General features: G+C 64.7%; 1 protein-coding gene across 4 annotated transcripts; it reads left to right on the top strand.

Annotated features, from left to right (window-relative positions):
• Positions 1-1,100: 1,100 nt before the first annotated feature.
• On the top strand, positions 1,101-17,891 carry Fzr1 (fizzy and cell division cycle 20 related 1). 4 transcript variants are annotated; one of them, XM_046444140.2, is made up of 15 exons: positions 1,103-1,260; positions 4,186-4,405; positions 11,145-11,249; positions 11,670-11,795; positions 11,906-11,969; positions 12,045-12,172; positions 12,706-12,788; positions 13,081-13,264; positions 13,570-13,635; positions 14,354-14,456; positions 14,544-14,728; positions 14,986-15,219; positions 15,612-15,716; positions 16,582-16,674; positions 16,753-17,891. In XM_046444140.2, exons 3-15 carry the CDS (start codon positions 11,181-11,183, stop codon positions 16,792-16,794), a joined length of 1,482 nt encoding a protein of 493 aa, XP_046300096.1. In that variant the 5' UTR covers positions 1,103-1,260; positions 4,186-4,405; positions 11,145-11,180; the 3' UTR covers positions 16,795-17,891. The 4 variants fall into 4 exon arrangements, with proteins under 4 accessions (XP_046300098.1, XP_046300096.1, XP_046300095.1 ...); XM_046444139.2 differs by lacking the exon at positions 4,186-4,405 and having other exon boundaries at positions 1,104-1,260; XM_046444141.2 differs by lacking the exons at positions 1,103-1,260; positions 4,186-4,405 and adding an exon at positions 11,393-11,547 and having other exon boundaries at positions 11,166-11,249.
• Positions 17,892-18,679: the final 788 nt, after the last annotated feature.

The raw sequence follows: 18,679 nt of genomic DNA, 5'->3' as shown, positions 1-18,679 counted from the left end.
TGGCCACATACCAGCTGGAGTGGATGTGTGTTTATCTCTCTTGAGTACATACCTAGGAGCATCATTGCTGTGTCATGTGGTATTTCTGTTTAACTTTTGAGGAACAGCCCCAAACTGTTTTTCACATCGGCCTGCACCATTTCACCACCTCACCAGCAGCGTAGGAGGGTTCCTATTTCTCCACATCTTTGCCAACATTCATTTGCTTTCCTTTTTCGTCTGTTCAGATTTGTTTTGTTTTGAATCAAAGCCAGCCTAGTGGGCAGGAACTACTATCTCAGCCCGGCTTTGATTTGCATTTCCCGATGACTGAAGGTGCGGAGCATCTTTACCTGCACGTGTTGTTCATTTACATGACCTTTTTGGAGAACTGTCTATTCAGATCCTTGCTCCCCAACCCGGCTGTTTTATGCGGTGCTGGGGATGGAACCTAGGGTCTGAAGCATGCTAGGCAAGGGCTCCACCACGGACCCACACCCCAGGTCCAACCTTTGCCCATCTTTTTTTTTTTTTTTGTGCAGGGATTTTTAAAATGCTCTTGTTGTTTTGACGGCCAGGGATCTCCATCGGGCTTGCTCCTGCTGTTGGATGAGAGCTGGGAGGACACTTCTGGGAGCAAAGCGCTTGTTGAATGACGGTCTCGGCAGTGGGTTTCTTGGTGGTGGGTCCCCTCTGCCTTATTACGCGGCGTGACCGCCTCACGAAGGTGTAAGCCTGCCTCTCCGGTCTACCATTTGTGGGTCCACCACTCGGGGTCCAATTCTGCAACCGTCCCGTAATAGGAGCCACGCCCTCCACTGAGCAGAGACCTTTTCCCCTTCTCCGTGCAGATTCAGCTCTCCGCCCGCCTCATCCGGCCGCGGTTGCCCTTGGCAACGCGTGGCGCCTCGCTTCCTGTATTGATTCGAATAGCGAGGGACGTCACGTCCTCCCGAGATGCTCCACGCGCGCAGGCGCAGCCTCGCGGGGTGGGCGTGGCGTGGCAGGTTGAGGGCGGGGCGGCAGCACGCAGCGCGCCGGCGTGGGGGCGGGGCGGCCGCGCGGGGGCGCGCGCGGCGGGGCGGGCGCGCGCGGCGGAGGGAGGGAGCCGGGAGGCCGCGGAGCAGCGAGCGCCGCCATATTAGGCACCGCGGAGCCCGGGAACCCGTCAGCGGCGGCCGCGGCTGGGCCTGGCGGAGCTGCGGGGGCCGGAGGCGGGTGCGGCACGGCGCCGGGAGAGGCGGGGCCGGCGGGAGCCAGCGGGCGACGGGAGCGAGCCAGGTGAGGCGGCCGGGTGGGGGGACCCGCCCCCCGGGCTCCAGGCGGCGGTGGGGTCGGCCGCGACCCCCAAACGCGGCGGACCGCCGGGCGCCACCCCTGCGCAGCTCTGGCCCCTGCAGGAGCTCGGCGCCCTAGTCGCCCCCCGGGTGCGCCGGGCCGGTGACCTCAGCATCCCACCGCGGTCCCAGCCCCGAGCCGAGCGCCCGCCGCTCAGCCCTGGGCGGCCCCCGGCGGCACCTGCAGGACGGACCTCGCTGTCCCCGCGGGCAGCGCCGCAAGTGTCAGGCCGAGCGCCGCCCCGGAGCCGCGGGGTCCCGTCCTGCCCGGCCTCTCCGCCGGCAGCCCCACGCCCTCCTGGCCGGTCGCTCTCTCCGGCCTGTCACCCGCCGACCCTCCCAGCCCTGTCGCTTCCCCTTTTAAACCGCCCACCCCGCGGCGGAGCCTGCCGTGACGCCCTCCCGCAATAAAAACAGCAGGAGACCCGGAAACGACCCGACTCCTGGGTGCTGGGACCCTGGTCTCCACAGGGACACAGAATTACCCAGGGGACAAAGTTTGAATGCTTTCATGTCCCCATCCCACCCGACCCCTCAGATTTCTCATCCCCCACCCTCCGAGCCCCGCAGCCAACGTCAGTGACCCCTCAGCACCTGGCTTTCCCATTTCAGCAGTGACCCTACCCAAATCAGAGGCAGCCTATCTCTGCCCAGTCCCCCATCTGAACCTGCATCCTGCCTGGCCACCTGGGACCTCCTGCATGCCCCCCACTCCCAGCCCTTTCCCCAGCTAAAGCCCAGGGACCACCCCCTTCAAGACCTGTCCCTGACCGGAAGCCTGAGACCCACCCACTTCAGATGCCTAAACCTGTTTGGTTTTTTCCCTGATTTCTGCACCCAAAACTCATGTCCTGAATCAGGGCACTTCTCTGGCTGGGAAGCAGATCCCCCCCACCCTAGTCCACTGATGACCTCACCCTCTGGCTGGGGAGGCTCACCCCCCACCTTCTCACCCAACTTTGAATGAGGGTGATTTACCTAATGGAAACTCATCCAGGCAGAACACACACTGCCCCCTGGGCCTGGGTCCTGGAGGACAGACTTTGAAGTGAGGGAGGTATGTCTTGTGGGTGGGGGCTTGATGCACCCCCACTGGAGGCTCATGGCTGATGGCCCCTGAGGGCCACGCTGGAGGAGCAGGGTGCTTCCAGAAGGTATCCGAGGCTGTTATCATGCAGAATTTCTTATGAGCCACTGGGCCCGCGTCGCGGGTGCTGTTTTGGTAGCGCTGGGTTGTCGCAGGTGTGCCGGGCGCCATGTGGGGAGCAGCTGGGCTGCAGGGGTTTTGTAAGGCACAGGCTCCCCCAGAGAACTGAGCTATGGTCTTCACTCCTGCTCCCAGGGTGACTCTTTGCTGGTGGCAGTTTCTCAGCAGTGTGTGCTGGTCGCTCCTGTGACTGTTCCTCAGTGAAACCTGGGAACCCGTGTGGGCCAGGGGGTAGTGATTGTTTGGGGGTAGGGACAGGACTACCTAGAGGCAGTGGAGAAGCCTGGGAGGGCTTCCAAGGGGGTTCTGTGTAGATGCTCAAACCACTGTCTCTGTTTCAGCAGGAAATGTCACACTGTTTACTAGTCACTGGGGCTCTTGGTGGGTTGGGCTTTGTGTATGGGACACATCCAGGTTTGGGGGCCTAGAGTAGGGTTAGTTGGCCCTTCCCTCTGGGTTATTTAGAGGGATGAATATCCAAAGCCACTCTGCTTCGTGGGCTGATCCTGGGGCTCCTGGGAAAGGGACTTGGATTTTGGGAACTGATGCCCACAGTGCCCTCATCTGCCTTCTGTGAGAGTTGAGCCAGTTGGGGAAGTTACCTGTGCTTGTCTGAACTGGACCAGGGGTCCTGGGGTGAAGTGGGTGGGAGCAGGGACTCTGCTTAGCACCAACACTGCACCCCCAAGAATGACCCAGCACTGTGCCCACAGTGCTGGGAGGCCCCACAAGGAGTCCTGATGGAGCCTGTGGCGTGACTGTCTGGTCTCCTCTCCGTCCCCAGTGGGGCTGTGTCCTGAGCAGGCTGCAGTGCCCAAGCACATACTGGGGTGAGTGGAGGGACTGTGGGTGTCCTGGACCCCTGCTGGAGGGCTCATGTGGCCTCCCCCCTTTTCTGTCCCCAGCAACTCCCTGGGGTTCCTACTGACCTCCTGCTTGCCAGAGCGACCCATGACTATCCTGCCCACACCTCCCTTTTGCCCTGCAGAACCTGCCCTGGGGACCTGGACAGGGTGTGCTGTGGTGAGGGCTGGGGCAAGCCCAGAGCCAGAGGCCCCCCACATGGGCATTCCTGCCCTAATGACCTCGGCAGGTCACTTCTCTTCCTGGTCTCTTCACCTGGGGAAGGAGACCCAGGTGGCCTCCCCTGCAGTGCCCCATCCAGCTGTCAGGTAGTCATGCTCGCTGGCCGCACACCCTCAGGGTGGTCTCTGGAGCGAGCCGCTGTCTGTTCCCTGACCTGGCTCTCCTTCGGTTCCCTTCACTTCCCTTTTAAGATTTTGTCTATTGTTTTTAGTTTTTTGCTGATGACAGCGGTGTGCACACAGTTCTCATGCCACGCCACTCACAGTAGACACGCACAGTTTGGGTTTTATATATTTGCCAAGCTGTGTGGCTGTCACCACTGTCCACTTCTAGGACCATCACCCCAAGGGAAGCCTGTCCCACGAGCAGTCACCCCATCCCTCCCTGGCCCCCAGCACCCACAGTCCTGTCTCTGGACTCGCTTACCAAGACAGTCACACAGTGCCACCTTGTCGTCTGGTCCTCCCTGAGCATCATGCCCTCGAGGCCCGTCCACGCTGCAGAATCTTGCTCCTGCCGTGGCTGAGTAGTCCTCCAGGTGTGGCTGGACCGTGCTCTGCATCTTCTCCTTCCCAGGCCTTCCCCACCCGTGATGCTGCACCAAGGGACACCGAACAGTCCTGAGGGCGCTGGTGGCTGTCAGGTCTGGGCTGTTCTGGCATGGAGCGGGTGGAGACAGCGAGGCTGCACACCCAGGACAGCCCGTCACCGAGCAGGCCCCACCCTGCCACGCCGGGATGGAAAGGCCACCTGAGCACCCCAGGTTCCTTCCTGCAGCCCTTCCTTGGACCTGCAGGTGGGCACTGCGATGGCCCTCGACAAGGGAGAGTGACTGATGCTCTGAGCTGCTGGAGCAGGGGGTGTTTGCCTTGTGGGGGCTGCTGCAGACCTGGGGTCACCATGTCAGCCCGGGTGGGTGCTGGGTGGTGCGAGAAGGCCACAGAAGGTGCTCCAGGTCCCCTGCGTCACCCTTTGCTACCTGGAGCAGCAGTTCTCTCGGGGTGGACTGGGGGGGCAGGGCCCCCTGGCTGGGAACGGTGGGGCAGGAGCTCAAGCCAGTGGCGAGAGCTCTGCTGGGCCGAGGGTTCTCACTGGGGCAGGATGGGGTGTAGTCACGTGAGCTCGAGAATGCGTGGGCACAGGGGTGGCCGAAGGCCTGGGCACAGCCTCCCTGGAGGGCGCCTGCCCCTGAGGGTTCCCACTGGAGCCTGAGGCTGGGTGCAGCCCTCCTGGGTTCCGGGCCTTTTGGCCATGTCTTGGCTGCCTTGTCTGAAGGGCCCCTGGCTGTTCTTGTCCCCCATGGCAGAGGCCCCGACTTTGGCAGGTCTCAGTGTGCAGCTCAGCTGTCAGTGGCCAGGGCTGAGTTCTGGTCCAGCCGTTGCCCCATGTCATCAGCCGCCTGCCTGTGGGACTGACCACCCACCGGGGAGCCCTGTTGCTCTGTACTTGGTGCCCTCCCCAGTGTGGGCATCACGGGGGCTGTCACTGGATGGTAGGATGGCCTCCAGGTACCTGCGTGCCACACAGCTGCCTGCATTGGGCAGATAGAGGGGCAGGAAGCAGGCTGCTGGGGACCTGTCATGTGCCTGTCATTGAGCCTGTGGCTAGCTGCCACTTGTTTCCTGGGCACCTCTGTGTCAGGCTGCTGAGTGCTTCGCAGGCCTTGTGCCCTGTCCCACAGCTGTGCTGGCAGGAGGGGGTACCCCCACCTGAGAAGAAGAAACCAAGGTGCCAGGAGGTGTCCAAAGCCTTGGGGCCTGTAAGGGTTGAGGTGGCCCAGAGCCAGAGCTGGCTATCCAAAGCCCAGGTCTTTCCCTTTAGAATGTCACCAGGGCATGTGATTCACGGGAGGGAGGGGCAGGAGGGTTACAAGGTGGTTCCTGTGCTCCAGGGGTTCGCTGGCCAGGCTCTGTGGGGTGGACAGCATGGTTGCCCGTGGCCCTGGGCTCTGCAGGGAGCATCCTCAGTTGCTTGCACAGTGGCTCCTGACCAGCATGCAACCGAGAGGCCAGAGGGGGTGACAGGAGCAGGTGAGGGGGCACGGTGATGCTGGCGCAGGCGTGCTGTGCAGGGCTCCAGGAGGCAGGGGAGACCGGCTCATGAGACCCCTCCTGTGTGTTGGAAGTGGGTTTTAGCTGTAAGTGGACACAGTACTCTTATTTTTATGTGTGTGTTCTTGTGTGGTGCAGAGGGTGGAACCCGGTGCCTCACATGTGCCAGCTGAGTGCTCCGCCACGGAGCCCTAGCCTTGCCCGTCTGCGGGCTCTTTCTTTCTGGAGCTTCTCGCCCCGCCCCGTAGAGGATGGCTGGCTGCAGACCACACGCCCCGGCTGCCCCGGCTGCCCAGCCTGCTCTCTCAACCTCTTAACCTCCTGGGAGGCAGGGCTCGCCTGGGGAGGCTGCTGGAAGTCTGGGGATGCCTGGGACTGTGCTGGGTCTCCTGCTTCTTGCGTCTGGATGCCCTAGATACAGCACTTTGCCTCTGAGTCTCTGCCCTCGGCCATTTGTCACCTTGGTCTTTCATTGGATGGTTCTAGCTGGAGCCAGACTGCAGAGGTCCCAGCGGTGCTCTTACTATGGAGTCCTGGGTGTCTCGACCCCTAGAGTGGCCTTGTCTGGGGCCCAGAGGGTGAGCACAGGGGCGAGTGCCAGCTCAGGGCCCGGCTCCTCCACCCCCCACCCCCGCTGCCAGCCCCACCCAGTCACAGGGTAGCGCTGGGCCTGTCAGCAGGGCTCTCGCGAGGACAGAATTAAGAAAGAGCATGCAGAGTCTGCCGTGTGTTGGTGGCTGGAGCAGGGCCCAGGTCACACAGGCATCCAGGAGGCTGGTCCGGGGCTCTTGGGGCTGGCAGGTGCCAGTCTGCAAGTACCTGTTGGTTGGCTGCTGCTCTTGAAGGCTAGAGCCACCCTTATCCAGGGATGATTCTGCCCCCAGGAGGCACTGGTGATGTCTGGGGGCATGTGTGGTCGTCACTCCTGGAGGAGCCCCTGGCCTGGAGTGGCGGAGGCCTGGGACGCCTCCGCATAGCCTGCCCGCCCAGGGCCCCACCCCAGAGAACAGCCTGGCCCTGTGTCTACAGTGCTTTGGGGACACTGGCCTAACCATGTCAGAGGCAGTCACAGCCAGACCCCAGTCAGCTGCTGATGCGGGTGACAGAGGTCCCTCAGTACAGGAGTGAGCCTTTCCTTTTGTTCCTTGAAGAGCTTTAAAATGTGAAAAGAGTAGGGACCAGTTTTTCAAGATGAGCAGGACTGGAAGGAGTCAGAGTTTGGCCCAGGCCCTGCGACCAGACTGCTGTGCTCCTGGAGATGCCTGTTGGTCAGCAGAGGTCCTCGGTGCTGCCCCTGCCAGGGGAGGCCCAGCCCTGCAGCAGCCCTGACTGCTCCAGCCCACCCTGGAGCCTACAGGTGGAGCCTGGAGATGGCGCCCTGGCTCCGGCCCACGAGGGGGCGTGGCCTAGCGCCCGGAACTGAAATCTGGTGCCCTGTCCCTTCTCATACAGGAGAGTGCTCTCTGGGACCACACTGGCTTCAGGGGGCAGAAGGACATAAGTAGGGCACAGGCTGCCCTCAGGCGACGCACGGGGTCCTTGCTGGTCTAAGCGCCAGCCTGCTCACTCCTTGTGCCTCAAAAGCAGATTTGGCCGTGGCCTGGCCCTGGAGCAAGGTCTCGCCTCAGCACTGTGGATACCTGTCTGATTCTCGGGGTGGGGTCTCCTGGGCACTACAGAGTGCCGGGCAGCATCCTGGCCTCCACCTGCTCCATGCCGGGGCACGCCGCCCCGCCCAGCAGTGACAGCCACAAGCCTTCCTGGACACCACCCAGCATCCCCTGGGGCACAGTAGCCAGGGCAGAAACTCCTGGGTACAGCGAAGGGGAGCTGCCTTTGCTGCATACCTGCTGAGGGGAGCCTAGAGCACCCACGGCTGCGGAGGGCGGGCTAGTGTGGCACAGCGGCCAGCAGCAGGGCAGGCCTGGGAGGCCTAGCGCAGGGGCTGTCGGAAGGCTGTGCTGGGAGCCAGGCCCTGTGCGACCCGTGGTGTGAGCAGGAGAGCACCCCACCAGGCACAGGAGCCCTGGCTCAGGACAGCCTCGCTGAGGGCTCCCGAGTGGACCCTGGCTGCGCGTCACTGGCTCATGTTGTACTCCCAGAGGAGCAGGTGGGAGCGCAGAAACAGAAGGCGCGTGTGTCAGTGGAGCAGAGGCCTCCTGGTGAGCAGGTGGGTGACACAGTGGCCCTGACCAGCAGGGGATGGGCAGCGGGAGGCTCAGCAGCCAGGGGTCGTGGCCCACCACGTGGGATCTCAGGCAGCAGCCTCCCCATAGAGTGTGCCCCGTGGGGCTCCCCGCAGGCCTGTGGGAGGCCCATTCCTCGTGCTGCTGGGCTCTGTACTGAGTCCCTCGATGCCGTGGTGTCCAAGCCCAGCGGTCTCTCGTTCTCGGTGGCAGCTGGTTCTGATCGTCGTCCCCCGACATTTCATTGTGAAACTTCCAGCCCCGAGTGAGGAGGCCCCGAGGCACAGCCTGGCACCCTGGCCTGCCTGGCTGAGGGGTGGGTTGGTTTGAACAGCTGACATGGCCACGTGACTCCAAACTCAGGAAGTAAAAGTGGCGGCAGGTTAACTGGGACTTCCTTCCCCTGACCCGCCTCATCCCCTCCCCAGGCCCAGCCTCTGCTCCAGGTCCTCCCCCCCCCCCCCCCCCGCAGGCATGTGGCCTGGCTTCTGCAGAAGAGCTGCCCCTGTGCTCCCGAGCGGCCAGAGTTTCCAAGGATGAGTTCTTAGAAGGGACAGTGCCTCCCTGTGACCTCAGAGATGTGTGGTCACGTCCTGTGAGCACCAGATCGCCCTCTTAAAGCTCAGCTCCGCCAGCTGTGTGCCCCGCAGGCCCCGGGCACCTTCGCCTCTGCGGCCCCAGGTCAGGCGCTCCTTGGCTTCGCAGCTGCGGTGAGCACAGGCGTCTTTCTGAGAATGATTTGCTCAGGCCCTTTGCCAGTTTGGTCCCCTCTCTGAGGGGGACAGCTTTCCTGTTTGGCGGGGGGGTGGAACCCAGGGCCTGGCACACTGGGCAGGCCTCCACCCGAGCCACACCTAGCCGTGTTGGTCAAGCTGCGTGATAAGGTGCCTCTCACGGCAGACGCCCCCCCCCCCCAGGCTCCTTCTTTGGAGGCTTCCGGCCTTTCGTTCTCCTGCCGTGCAGGTGAGCTGGGGCCTCACAGGAGGCAGCCCCGTGGTTCTGCAGCAGCTCCCACAAGTCCAGAATCCTCCAGGGCTGAACCCAGGTGTGGCAGGCCTTGCCCATGGTGGGGAGACTCAGGAGGGGATGAGCAGCCACCCGCTGTCAGCTGCTCTGTGTGTCCAGTGCACTGAAAGCCGGGATTGCATTGAGCCACAGGAGCGTGTCCCAGTGTTCATGGGGCAGAAGCCAGTCACCGGGGAGTCGCAGCTGCTTCAGGAGGCTTAGCTGAAGGGGGAGGGGCTGGCCCTGCAGCTTGGCAGCCCCGCTCCCAACAAGCCAGAGACTGACGTCGGCCAGGACGAGGACCCCAGGGCTCAGGCCTCGGAAGCCAGCCCAGCTCTTGGTGTGACGGGTCAAGCACAATCTGTGCCTGTGCTTGGTCTTGGGGGTCTCACCTACAAGAGGGCGGCTCAGCTAGGAGACCCTGCAGAGGGTACAAGATGGGACCCGGGTCTCAGTCGAGCGGGGGCTGCTGTCTGCATGCTGTGGGCTCTGCCTTGGGGTTGCTGGGTCCGCCAAGGAGCGCGGGTGCCCTGCTCCTTTGCCTCCCGGTTCACACCGTCAGAGGCCAGTGGGGGAGGGCGTGGGAAATGGGGGTGCAGACCCGCCTCCACCTCAGACACCAGCCGAGGCAGCCGGGCATGTGCGCACGGCGGCGCTGAGCCAGCGTGGCCTGTCCCTCAGGAGTCTTCCTCTGCTCCTGCCTGTCTGTGGATCTGGTGTCCCTGGGAACCTCCTGTGATGGTATCACCTGGCCTTGGGCCTTTTGGCACTGGCTCATTGCCCTGAGCACGGTGCCCTTAGAGCCGTGCCGTGCCGGTCACAGCATGTGTGGGAGTTTCTGTCCATGGCTGGGTGGCACTCCAGCCGAGGTGTGGGCCCCGCTGCGGGTGCCGGTCTTCACCTGGATCTGCATTTCCCTTCTCGCGGGGTGTGTCTAAGCGGTCACTGGGTCACATAGCGTTGAGCGTGACAGCCTCAGTTTAGGAAGAGGAGGACGTTGTGAAGGTGGACGGTGGTGAGGGCTGGCCACAACCTGAGTGTGCACCGGGAGTGGTCAGGACAGTGAATTTCAGGTCTCACTGTCACAGTTGTTAAAGCCACGCGTTGGTGTCACTGTGGTGCTCCTGGAGGAATTTGTTGGTTTTGTTTTTGGGGATTTTTTTGTGAGGGGTCGCTAAGTTGCAGAGGCTGGCTTTGTACTCACGATCCTCCTGCCTCAGCCTCCCGAGGTACGCGCCACCGCGCCAGCTAGGATCTGTGCTTTATAGCTTTTGGCTCTTGAGTGGAGCTTTTCTTTTTGACTTTCTGCATACCCAGCTGTCCACCCCAGGCCCCAGGCCGAGGAGACCAAGCAGCAGTGCTAGGCTGGAGGAGGCAGGGGCTCCTGGGGTGCACAGTGGGCAGACCAGGGAGAAGCGGCCGTCGCTGAGCCTGATCCGCTGCTGTGCAGAGGCAGCGCCCAGGTCGGGCAGGAGGCTTCTCTCGCCCAGACACTGAGCACTTCTGCCCTTACCTGCTCTCTCATGTCCATCACTGAGCACAGAAGCACCGTGGAGGCTCTGAGCAGCATGTGCAGCTGTGTGCCTATAAAGTTTTATTTACAAAAACAGACGCTGCCCCTCACCCGCCTTAGGCCACACCCTACTTCCCTCCCTAGAGGGCTCCTTGCTGGTGCACCTGCTGACCTCAGCTTGCACGTCACCCCTCAGAGAGGCCTCCCTGGGCTGGCTGTGCACACAGGACCCCTGTAGGGTACCGTGTGGTTGGTGTGATGGCCACACGTTGGCATCCCTGAGCCACAGCCTGGTCCGTCTTGGCCCTGGACCCCATGTGCTGTCCCCTCGGTAATGTCTGCAGTGAGATGGAGCTCACTGACGCCACACGCACACGTGCAGGCCAAGGCCTTGGGCTCCCGTGCTGTGTGGCAGGTCACAGAGGCCACCATGCTCAGGGCAGGTCTTTGCTTGTGCCACCTGCACCCTGCCAACTCTCAGGGCCTCCAGAGCAGAGAGCCCCTTCCCAGGCAGGCAAGGACCAAGGGGCACAGACATGCCCCAAGGGCAGCATGTGGGTAGAGGGTCTGCGGCCGGCCTTGGGGCCTGGGGCCTTGCCAGTGGGGGTTCCCGCCGAGCAGCCAAGGGGCAGCCAGTCTGTCCCCGTTCAGTGTTGCTCAGGCCTCCCGGACCCTAAGTTGTGGGAGCCAGTTGCACAGGCACTGGACTCTTAGCTACTCCTCTAGTGACCCCCACGGGGGCTGCTGGCACTGACTGACCTCCAGCCCTTCCTGCTTCAGGCTGACCTTGGCCGGCAGGCCCTGCCCTGCCCCACCATGGATCAGGACTATGAGCGGCGGCTGCTCCGTCAGATTGTCATCCAGAACGAGAACACGATGCCGTGTGTGAGTCCTGCCCCCTGTCTGTGCAGGGGCTCTCCATGGGATGGGTTCAGGGGCCTGGGGACCAGTGGAGCCCCAAGCACATTCTTCACCAGGCCCCCTCTGCGGAAGCTCCTGGCCTCTGTGGTCTTGCGCTCCCTTGGCAGGTGACCTGGGTATGAGCAGAGTACCCCAGTGCCCATGTCCGTCCCTGGACCTGGCAGAGGCCTGCTCTGGGACGCTTCTCCCCTTCTGTCCCTCGGCCTGAACCTTGGGCCAGCCCAGCACCTGACGACCTGGGCCCACCAGCAGGCTCCAACAGGTTGGCTGACAGACGCTTCCCGACCCCGGGGTCCTGAGAGGGTTCATGAAAGGAGCCGTGGCAGCAGAGGCTGGCCCGGGGCTCCTGGCTCTGGCTGAAGCAGTGTCCGCCCGCCTCTCCAGGTCTCGGAGATGCGACGTACCCTGACGCCCGCCAGCTCCCCGGTGTCCTCCCCCAGCAAGCACGGGGACCGCTTCATCCCCTCGCGCGCCGGAGCCAACTGGAGCGTGAACTTCCACAGGATCAATGTGAGCGGCCCCCAGGGGAGGGAGGCCGCCCGGGTCCACCTGGCCTGCTGTCCCAGCCTTCTCTTGCTGGACAAGCAAGACACATGCCACTCCCTCTCCTCCCCACGCAGGAAAACGACAAGTCTCCCAGCCAGAACCGCAAAGCCAAGGACGCCACCTCAGACAGCGGCAAAGGTAGGGCCCCGCCCGCCCATCCGCCCGCCCGCCTGCCTCTGCCGGTCCTGGCCTCACTGTGTGCGCTGCCCGCAGACGGCCTGGCCTACTCAGCCCTGCTGAAGAACGAGCTGCTGGGAGCTGGCATCGAGAAGGTGCAGGACCCGCAGACCGAGGACCGCAGGCTGCAGCCCTCCACGCCTGAGAAGAAGGGCCTCTTCACGGTGAGCTGCGCTGGGCCACCCAGCCGGCAGGCCAGGTGCTGGGTCCTCCGTTGCAGCCAGGCTGAGGACCCAGCGGGTGGGCTGCAGGAGGGCTGCACAGTGTCCCTGGCCTCTGGTTCCTTCCCCACACCGGTCCCAAGCATCGTTCCAAATACCTGGGTCAGTGGGACCCCTCCTGGGGGCCAGGCCGGGCTGCGGGGTGCCCCCAGCCACACCCTGCCGTTCACCTCCTGAGCACGCACTGGCTGCAGGGACCCTGTGGCTGGTGCCTGGCCAGCAGCCTGCAGAGGCGGCCAGGGCCTCTTGTAGGAGCACTGCACAGAGCCCCCCGGTTTGTCCTCTGGTGGGAGACTGCGGGCAGCAGCGTCAGACAGGCCTGGCCAGGCACCTCTGCAGAAAGCAGTCCAGGTGCCCAAAGGCAAGGCTGTCCCGCCCAGAGCAGGGCTGTGCTGGGGTCACGGAGCACACCTGGACGCCTGCCCGCTGGGGTCCTGAGTGCAGGTCCGGTTCTTGAGCGCCTGTGTCCCCCCCAGTATTCCCTCAGCACCAAGCGCGCCAGCCCCGAGGACGGCAACGACGTGTCCCCGTATTCCCTGTCTCCTGTCAGCAATAAGAGGTCAGCCCCGTCTCTGGGTGGGGTGTCCCTGGGGGTGTCCCTGGGGGCCCCGGAGGCTTCCCAAGAGGGCCTGTCTTCCTGGGGCATGAGCCCAGCGGGGACCCCACAGCACTGAGTACAGCCGGGAGCCAGGGAGGGCTACCTGGGGGCCTGGCTGCAGGCGTCCAGGGCCGCCTCAGCCACAGGGTGGACGTGGCCAGCAGCAGGCCTGGGGCTGGCGGGCGTGGTTGGCAGCTGTGCCGGGCAGGGCGCAGGCTGCTTGATGCCAAATGGCCGTCTCGGCTGTCTCCAGTCAGAAGTTGCTCCGGTCTCCACGGAAGCCCACCCGCAAGATCTCCAAGATCCCCTTCAAGGTCCTGGATGCCCCCGAGCTGCAGGACGACTTCTACTTGAACCTGGTGGACTGGTCGTCCCTGAACGTGCTCAGTGTGGGGCTGGGGACCTGCGTGTACCTGTGGAGCGCCTGCACCAGCCAGGTGGGCCCGGGACCGGGCGGCTCTGAGCAGGGGAGTCCTGGGGCAGAGCCGGGTGGGTGCCAGCACCAGGCGGGACTGCTTAGGGACGAGCCCAGGGGAGCTGCCCGGCCTTGGCCCATGCCACCCACGACCTCACCCTGTGGCCACGGCCGCCTCCTGGCAGCAGGGGCCCCTTTCCCCGGCTCTGCGCTCTCCCGCCCAGCCGTCCTTGGGCCTGTGCTGGCCTGTGTCCTCCCCACTCCAGGTGGGGTGCTCCCAGACCCTGGCCACAGAGGACATGTGGTCTCACCAATCTCCGGTTATAGGTGACCCGGCTCTGTGACCTCTCTGTGGAAGGGGACTCCGTGACCTCCGTGGGCTGGTCTGAGCGGGTGAGTCCAGAACCCGTCTTTCTCTGGAGAACCCTCAAGTGGCCCTGGGTGCGTCCCTGACCTGACCTTGGCGTGCTCCTGGTGGAGGGTGACAGAGACACACGCAGCCCTGGGACCCCGCTCAGAGTTTGTCCCCACAGGGCCCTGTGCAGGTGGCAGCAGCTCCTGACCCTACCCTGTCCCTGGCCGCACACACCCCTGCCCTGGAAGGGAGGGCAGGGCGGGGGGAGCCGGTCCCCGCTCCTGTGGAGCCCTCCGTGGCCCAGTGCAGGTGGCCTGTGTTGGCTTTTACGTCTCGGGGAAGCCGGGGCCCTGCCCAGCCCCAGCCGGCTCCAGTGTGCGGCCCCCAGCGTTCGAGGGGCCGCCCTGTGCCCCGCAGGCTGCCAGCAGCGCCTCCCCTTCCCGGGAGTCCCCGGGCCCAGCCAGCTGCTCCCCACACTACGGTCGCCGTGGCCTGGGCTCAGGGTGCAGGTGCTGCTTTCTGTGTGAAGTCCCCACGTTGGAGTGCACGTGTCCCACGTGTTGGGCCGGTCGTCACACCCCGAGTCCTGGGGCGCTCTGGGGGCTTTGCAGCCTCCGGCAGGTCACTCGCAGTAGGGGCAGTCCGAGGCACCACCCCAGTCCCTGGAAAGAGGAGAACTGGGCGACCAGGTCCAGGCTGGCTGCCTGTCCACAGGCCGGGCCTGACCCTGCCCTCTGCCCTTGCCGTTGATCCCAGGGGAACCTGGTGGCCGTTGGCACACACAAGGGCTTCGTGCAGATCTGGGATGCCGCTGCGGGGAAGAAGCTGTCCATGCTGGAAGGCCACACGGCGCGCGTGGGTGAGGAGCCCGGGCCCTCCGCCCTCTCCCTTGGGGCCAGGCTTCCCGGCCAGGCTGAGGCCCACTCTGCCTTCTGCCCGCCTCCAGGGGCCCTGGCCTGGAATGCTGACCAGCTGTCCTCCGGGAGCCGGGACCGCATGATCCTGCAGCGGGACATCCGCTCCCCACCCCTGCAGTCAGAGCGGCGGCTGCAGGGCCACCGGCAGGAGGTGTGCGGGCTCAAGTGGTCCACGGACCACCAGCTCCTCGCCTCGGGGGGCAACGACAACAAGGTAGGCACCGGCGCGCCCACACCCCAGCCCCAGCTGCCCACCTGCTTCGCGCTCTGTGGGGGCACTGGGACAGGAGGCCGGGTTCTGCTCCTGAAGGCCATCTGGCTTGAGCTCGTCCCTTGCTCTTAGAAGAGCAGGGTGACAGGGGTGTGCCCTGGTGGCCCCCAAGGGGAGGGCCTGGGGAGCAGGTACCACCTCTTTTCTGGGGCTGGCCTTGGGGACATGTGCCCCGGGCTCATACAGCCACTGTCCCCCAGCTGCTGGTCTGGAACCATTCGAGCCTGAGCCCCGTGCAGCAGTACACCGAGCACCTGGCGGCCGTGAAGGCCATCGCCTGGTCCCCTCACCAGCACGGCCTGCTGGCCTCAGGAGGCGGCACGGCTGACCGCTGCATCCGCTTCTGGAACACGCTCACGGGGCAGCCACTGCAGTGCGTGGACACGGGCTCCCAGGTGTGCAACCTGGCCTGGTCCAAGCACGCCAACGAGCTGGTGAGCGGGCGGCCACCCGGCAGGAGGGCGGGGCGGGGACACGGGCTGGGCCTGACCTCTCCCCGCCAGGCCAGCAGGGTGACTAGTCAGAGAGGCCGGCTGGCCAGGAGGCCCCGTGGCTGCCTCTGTGGGGAGAGGGTGGAGAAGGAAGCCTGGCGTCCCCTGGGCACACTGACCCAGTCCATCCTTCCATGGGTGGAGGAGGGTTTGCGGTGGGCACAGAGACAGGGGCTGCAGCGCCCTGGGATAGGGGTCCTGTGGGACTCCTGCCACTGACTGCTGAGGCCCCCACAACCCCGGGGTGACCGGGAGGCCAGTCCTCCTCCAGGCACCTCAGCCCTGGGTGCAGGAGCAGCCACCACGTCCTGGAGCCCAACCCAGCCCTCCCCTAGGTGAGCACCCACGGCTACTCTCAGAACCAGATCCTCGTGTGGAAGTACCCGTCCCTGACCCAGGTGGCCAAGCTCACGGGGCACTCCTACCGCGTCCTCTACCTGGTGAGTGCGTCCTCTCCAGGCTCTTCTCCTGGACCCATGGGAGGAGACTGGGGCCAGGCTTGCTCTGGTGGCAGTTCACGGGGGGACGGTTGCTACGTCCTTGGCTGAGCCGCCTCACCCACCTGGCCCTCCCGGCCACCTCCACCCCTTTACGGGTTTTGTTTCCCATGAGAAGCAAGCCAGGGACAGCCAGCGTCGGATAACTGGGGTCTTATAGCAGAGCCCTTTGGCCACAGAGGGCAGGGCAGCTCCCTGCAGACCCCCTCGCGCTGTTTGTGCCGCGCTGGGCTGGCACCCAGGGCCTCGCACCTGCTAGGCAAGCACTCCACCCCTGAGCTACAGCCCAGGCCTTTTTATTTTATTTTGAGACAGGGCCTCGCTAAGTTGCCCAGGCTGACCTCGAACTTGTGATCCTCCTGCCTCAGCCTCCCGAGTAGCTGGGATGACAGGCGTGGCCATTGCTCCGGGCCTCTGCAAGTTCTTTCCAGCAAAAAACGTTTTTGTGCTGGGCTGGGATGTAGCTCGTGGGTAGAGCGCTTGCTTGAGCATGTGCGAGGCCCAGGTCCACCCGTAGTGCCCTGCGCCAGGTTTAGTGCTTAAGGCGGCGTGTCCACCTATGCACGTGTGTGCCCTTGCTCCTGGGCACTCGGCGGCCCGTCCTTTGGTTCCGATGCTCTGCCCTGCTCCTGCCCTGCGCGGCCTCTGGCCCTTGCCCTTCCTTCTGGCCTCCAAGGCTGGGCTCTGCCCCTGTGGCTCTGATGGCATCTGGCTGCCCATACTTGCTCCCAGCCTTGTGCCCCCCACTCTGTCCCTGGGCTGCCTGCAAAGACCCAAGGACATGGAGGGGTTTCTGTCCTCTGCACAGGCAATGTCCCCTGATGGGGAGGCCATCGTCACTGGTGCTGGAGACGAAACCCTGAGGTTCTGGAATGTCTTTAGCAAAACCCGCTCAACCAAGGTACGGTGGGTGGGGGCTGCCCGGCCGGCCTGCAGCCTGTCCCGCGCGGGCGGCGGCTCACAGGCTCCGTGTCTGCAGGAGTCCGTGTCGGTGCTCAACCTCTTCACCCGGATCCGGTAGACCCAGCGGCAGGAGCATGCCATGCCTCTGTCCAGGCGGAGACCCCTGCTCATCCGTTTGCATGGACCCTGCCGTCCCCCCGCACACAGCCTGGAGGAAGCGGCCGGGTGGGCGGGAGCTGGGCCTGGAGACACCCTGGAGAGTCTAATTAAACGCCTGATTGTGAACCATGTCCACCAGTATTTGGGGCGGGGACCAGGGACCCTCAGGATGGGGGCTTCGTCTCCCTTCCCGAAGGGCAGGAGTCTCCCGGCATCCCTGAGACCCAGTGCGGACGTCGGCGCTCGGAGCAGGATGGACGCCTCTGGGACCCGCCCGTGTCTGTGCCTCGCTGGGGCCGCAGCTGTCCTGGAAGCACGTGCCCATCTGCTGCCACTGCCTGCCGTGCTGACCTGCCAGCTGGACGCCAGGGCTGGCCAGTGGGGGCGGCCAGGAGGGAGGCCCGAGGCCACGCGTCCAGCCAGAACTGCACCGCTCAGCCGGGCCCGAGGAGCCTGCAGCCAGTGGGGCGTCTTTGCAGCCATTTGTGTCACCACCCGGCAGGGGCCTCAGCGGAGATGTCGGCAAGCACCGGCGTGGAGCAGGCCGGGCCTGTGTCCACGGGAGAGCATCTGGGTGGACTTGTCCTCAGGACAGCTGCACTCTGCCATCGCCATCCTCGCCTGCCGCCCGCGTCTTTCCGCCTGCGAGACTTGAATGTTTCTGTGCCTGCTGGGCGCGGGGGTCCCAGAGGCCGCCTGGCCAGGGCTCAGGCGGCCGCGGTCATCTGCAGCACCTCACCTCCTGGCCTTCCACCTGGCCGCCTGCCTCAGGGAGGCTGGAGAGGACAGGAGCAGGGACGCCCGGGCCTCCAGCAGCACCCTGGGCCTCCCCCGACGCCAGATCCTGCTCGTCCTCCTGCTGGCCCGGGCACAGTGCCCTGCTCTCATCGCCCCCGAGCCTGCAGGATGGGCGTGGTTGGGCCAGAGCAGCCACCTTGTCCCCTTGTTGACGGGTCCTGGGCCGGTGGGGTTGGGCCTGGCGCAGCCAGGGAGGCTGCGCGGGCTGGGTGCGCTCCCTGCGCGGTGTGCATGTGTATATATGTATTTGTGACTCTGCATCCGTCTTCTGTGTTCTGTCAGCAGCCCGGCTGGGGGGTGGACGGGAGGCCCCCTGTGCCGGGGCCAGGCTCCGCCCTGCAGGGCCAGCGCTGGGTCCACTGGGCCTGCCTCCCCAGGGTCGCCGTCTCGGTTTTGACTGTTTTTAATAATAAGAAAACCCCCCACCCCCACCGCCGCCTGCTCCCAGCCTGGAGCGGTTGCCGCGGGACCTCCAGAGCCCAGGCAGTGGCCTGCTACCTGGGGGACTCAGGCGTGGGCGGTGGGTCCTGTGGGAGGGGTCATCAGCAGGCCACTGTCCTCCTATCACCTGGGGGTTTGTGTGGGGGAGGCCCAGCTGGAGCCAGGGGCACCTTCTGTTGGCCCACTTGGGGGACACGAGGGTCATGGGTCCAGCAACTCCTGCCAAGGGCAAGCCACAGTCAGTCCTGTGGGGCCAGGGCCAGGTGCACACCCTGGGTTCCTGGGGTCACCCCGCGATGGGCTGCTGTCATCGGGGAGGGGAGGGCAGGACAGGAGGCCCGGAGCTGGGCTCGTTTGGCAGCAGGTCCCAGGTGGAGGGGCCAGAGGGGCAGGAAGGACGGGGAGAAGGGCGTGAGGCCAGGCCAGCCAGAGGCGATCAGTGGGGGACACAGGGCAGGAGGGAGCAGAGGCCCCTGCTGGGAGGCCAGGGGAGGCAGGAGCAGGGTCCTCTGTGGGGACTGGCCAGGGACTTGGCCACCTGATCAGAATCCAGAGCCTCTCCAGCTGCATCCAGTGGGCGAGTTCAGGTTGATCGGGGTCACTAG

Source organism: Marmota monax, unplaced genomic scaffold, assembly GCF_021218885.2.
Source record: "Marmota monax isolate L192 unplaced genomic scaffold, Marmota_monax_Labrador192_F-V1.1 WCK01_AAM20220418_F8-fsc00102, whole genome shotgun sequence".
NCBI classification, from domain to species: Eukaryota; Metazoa; Chordata; class Mammalia; order Rodentia; family Sciuridae; genus Marmota; species Marmota monax.
This window is presented reverse-complemented; position numbering and strand designations above follow the sequence as displayed.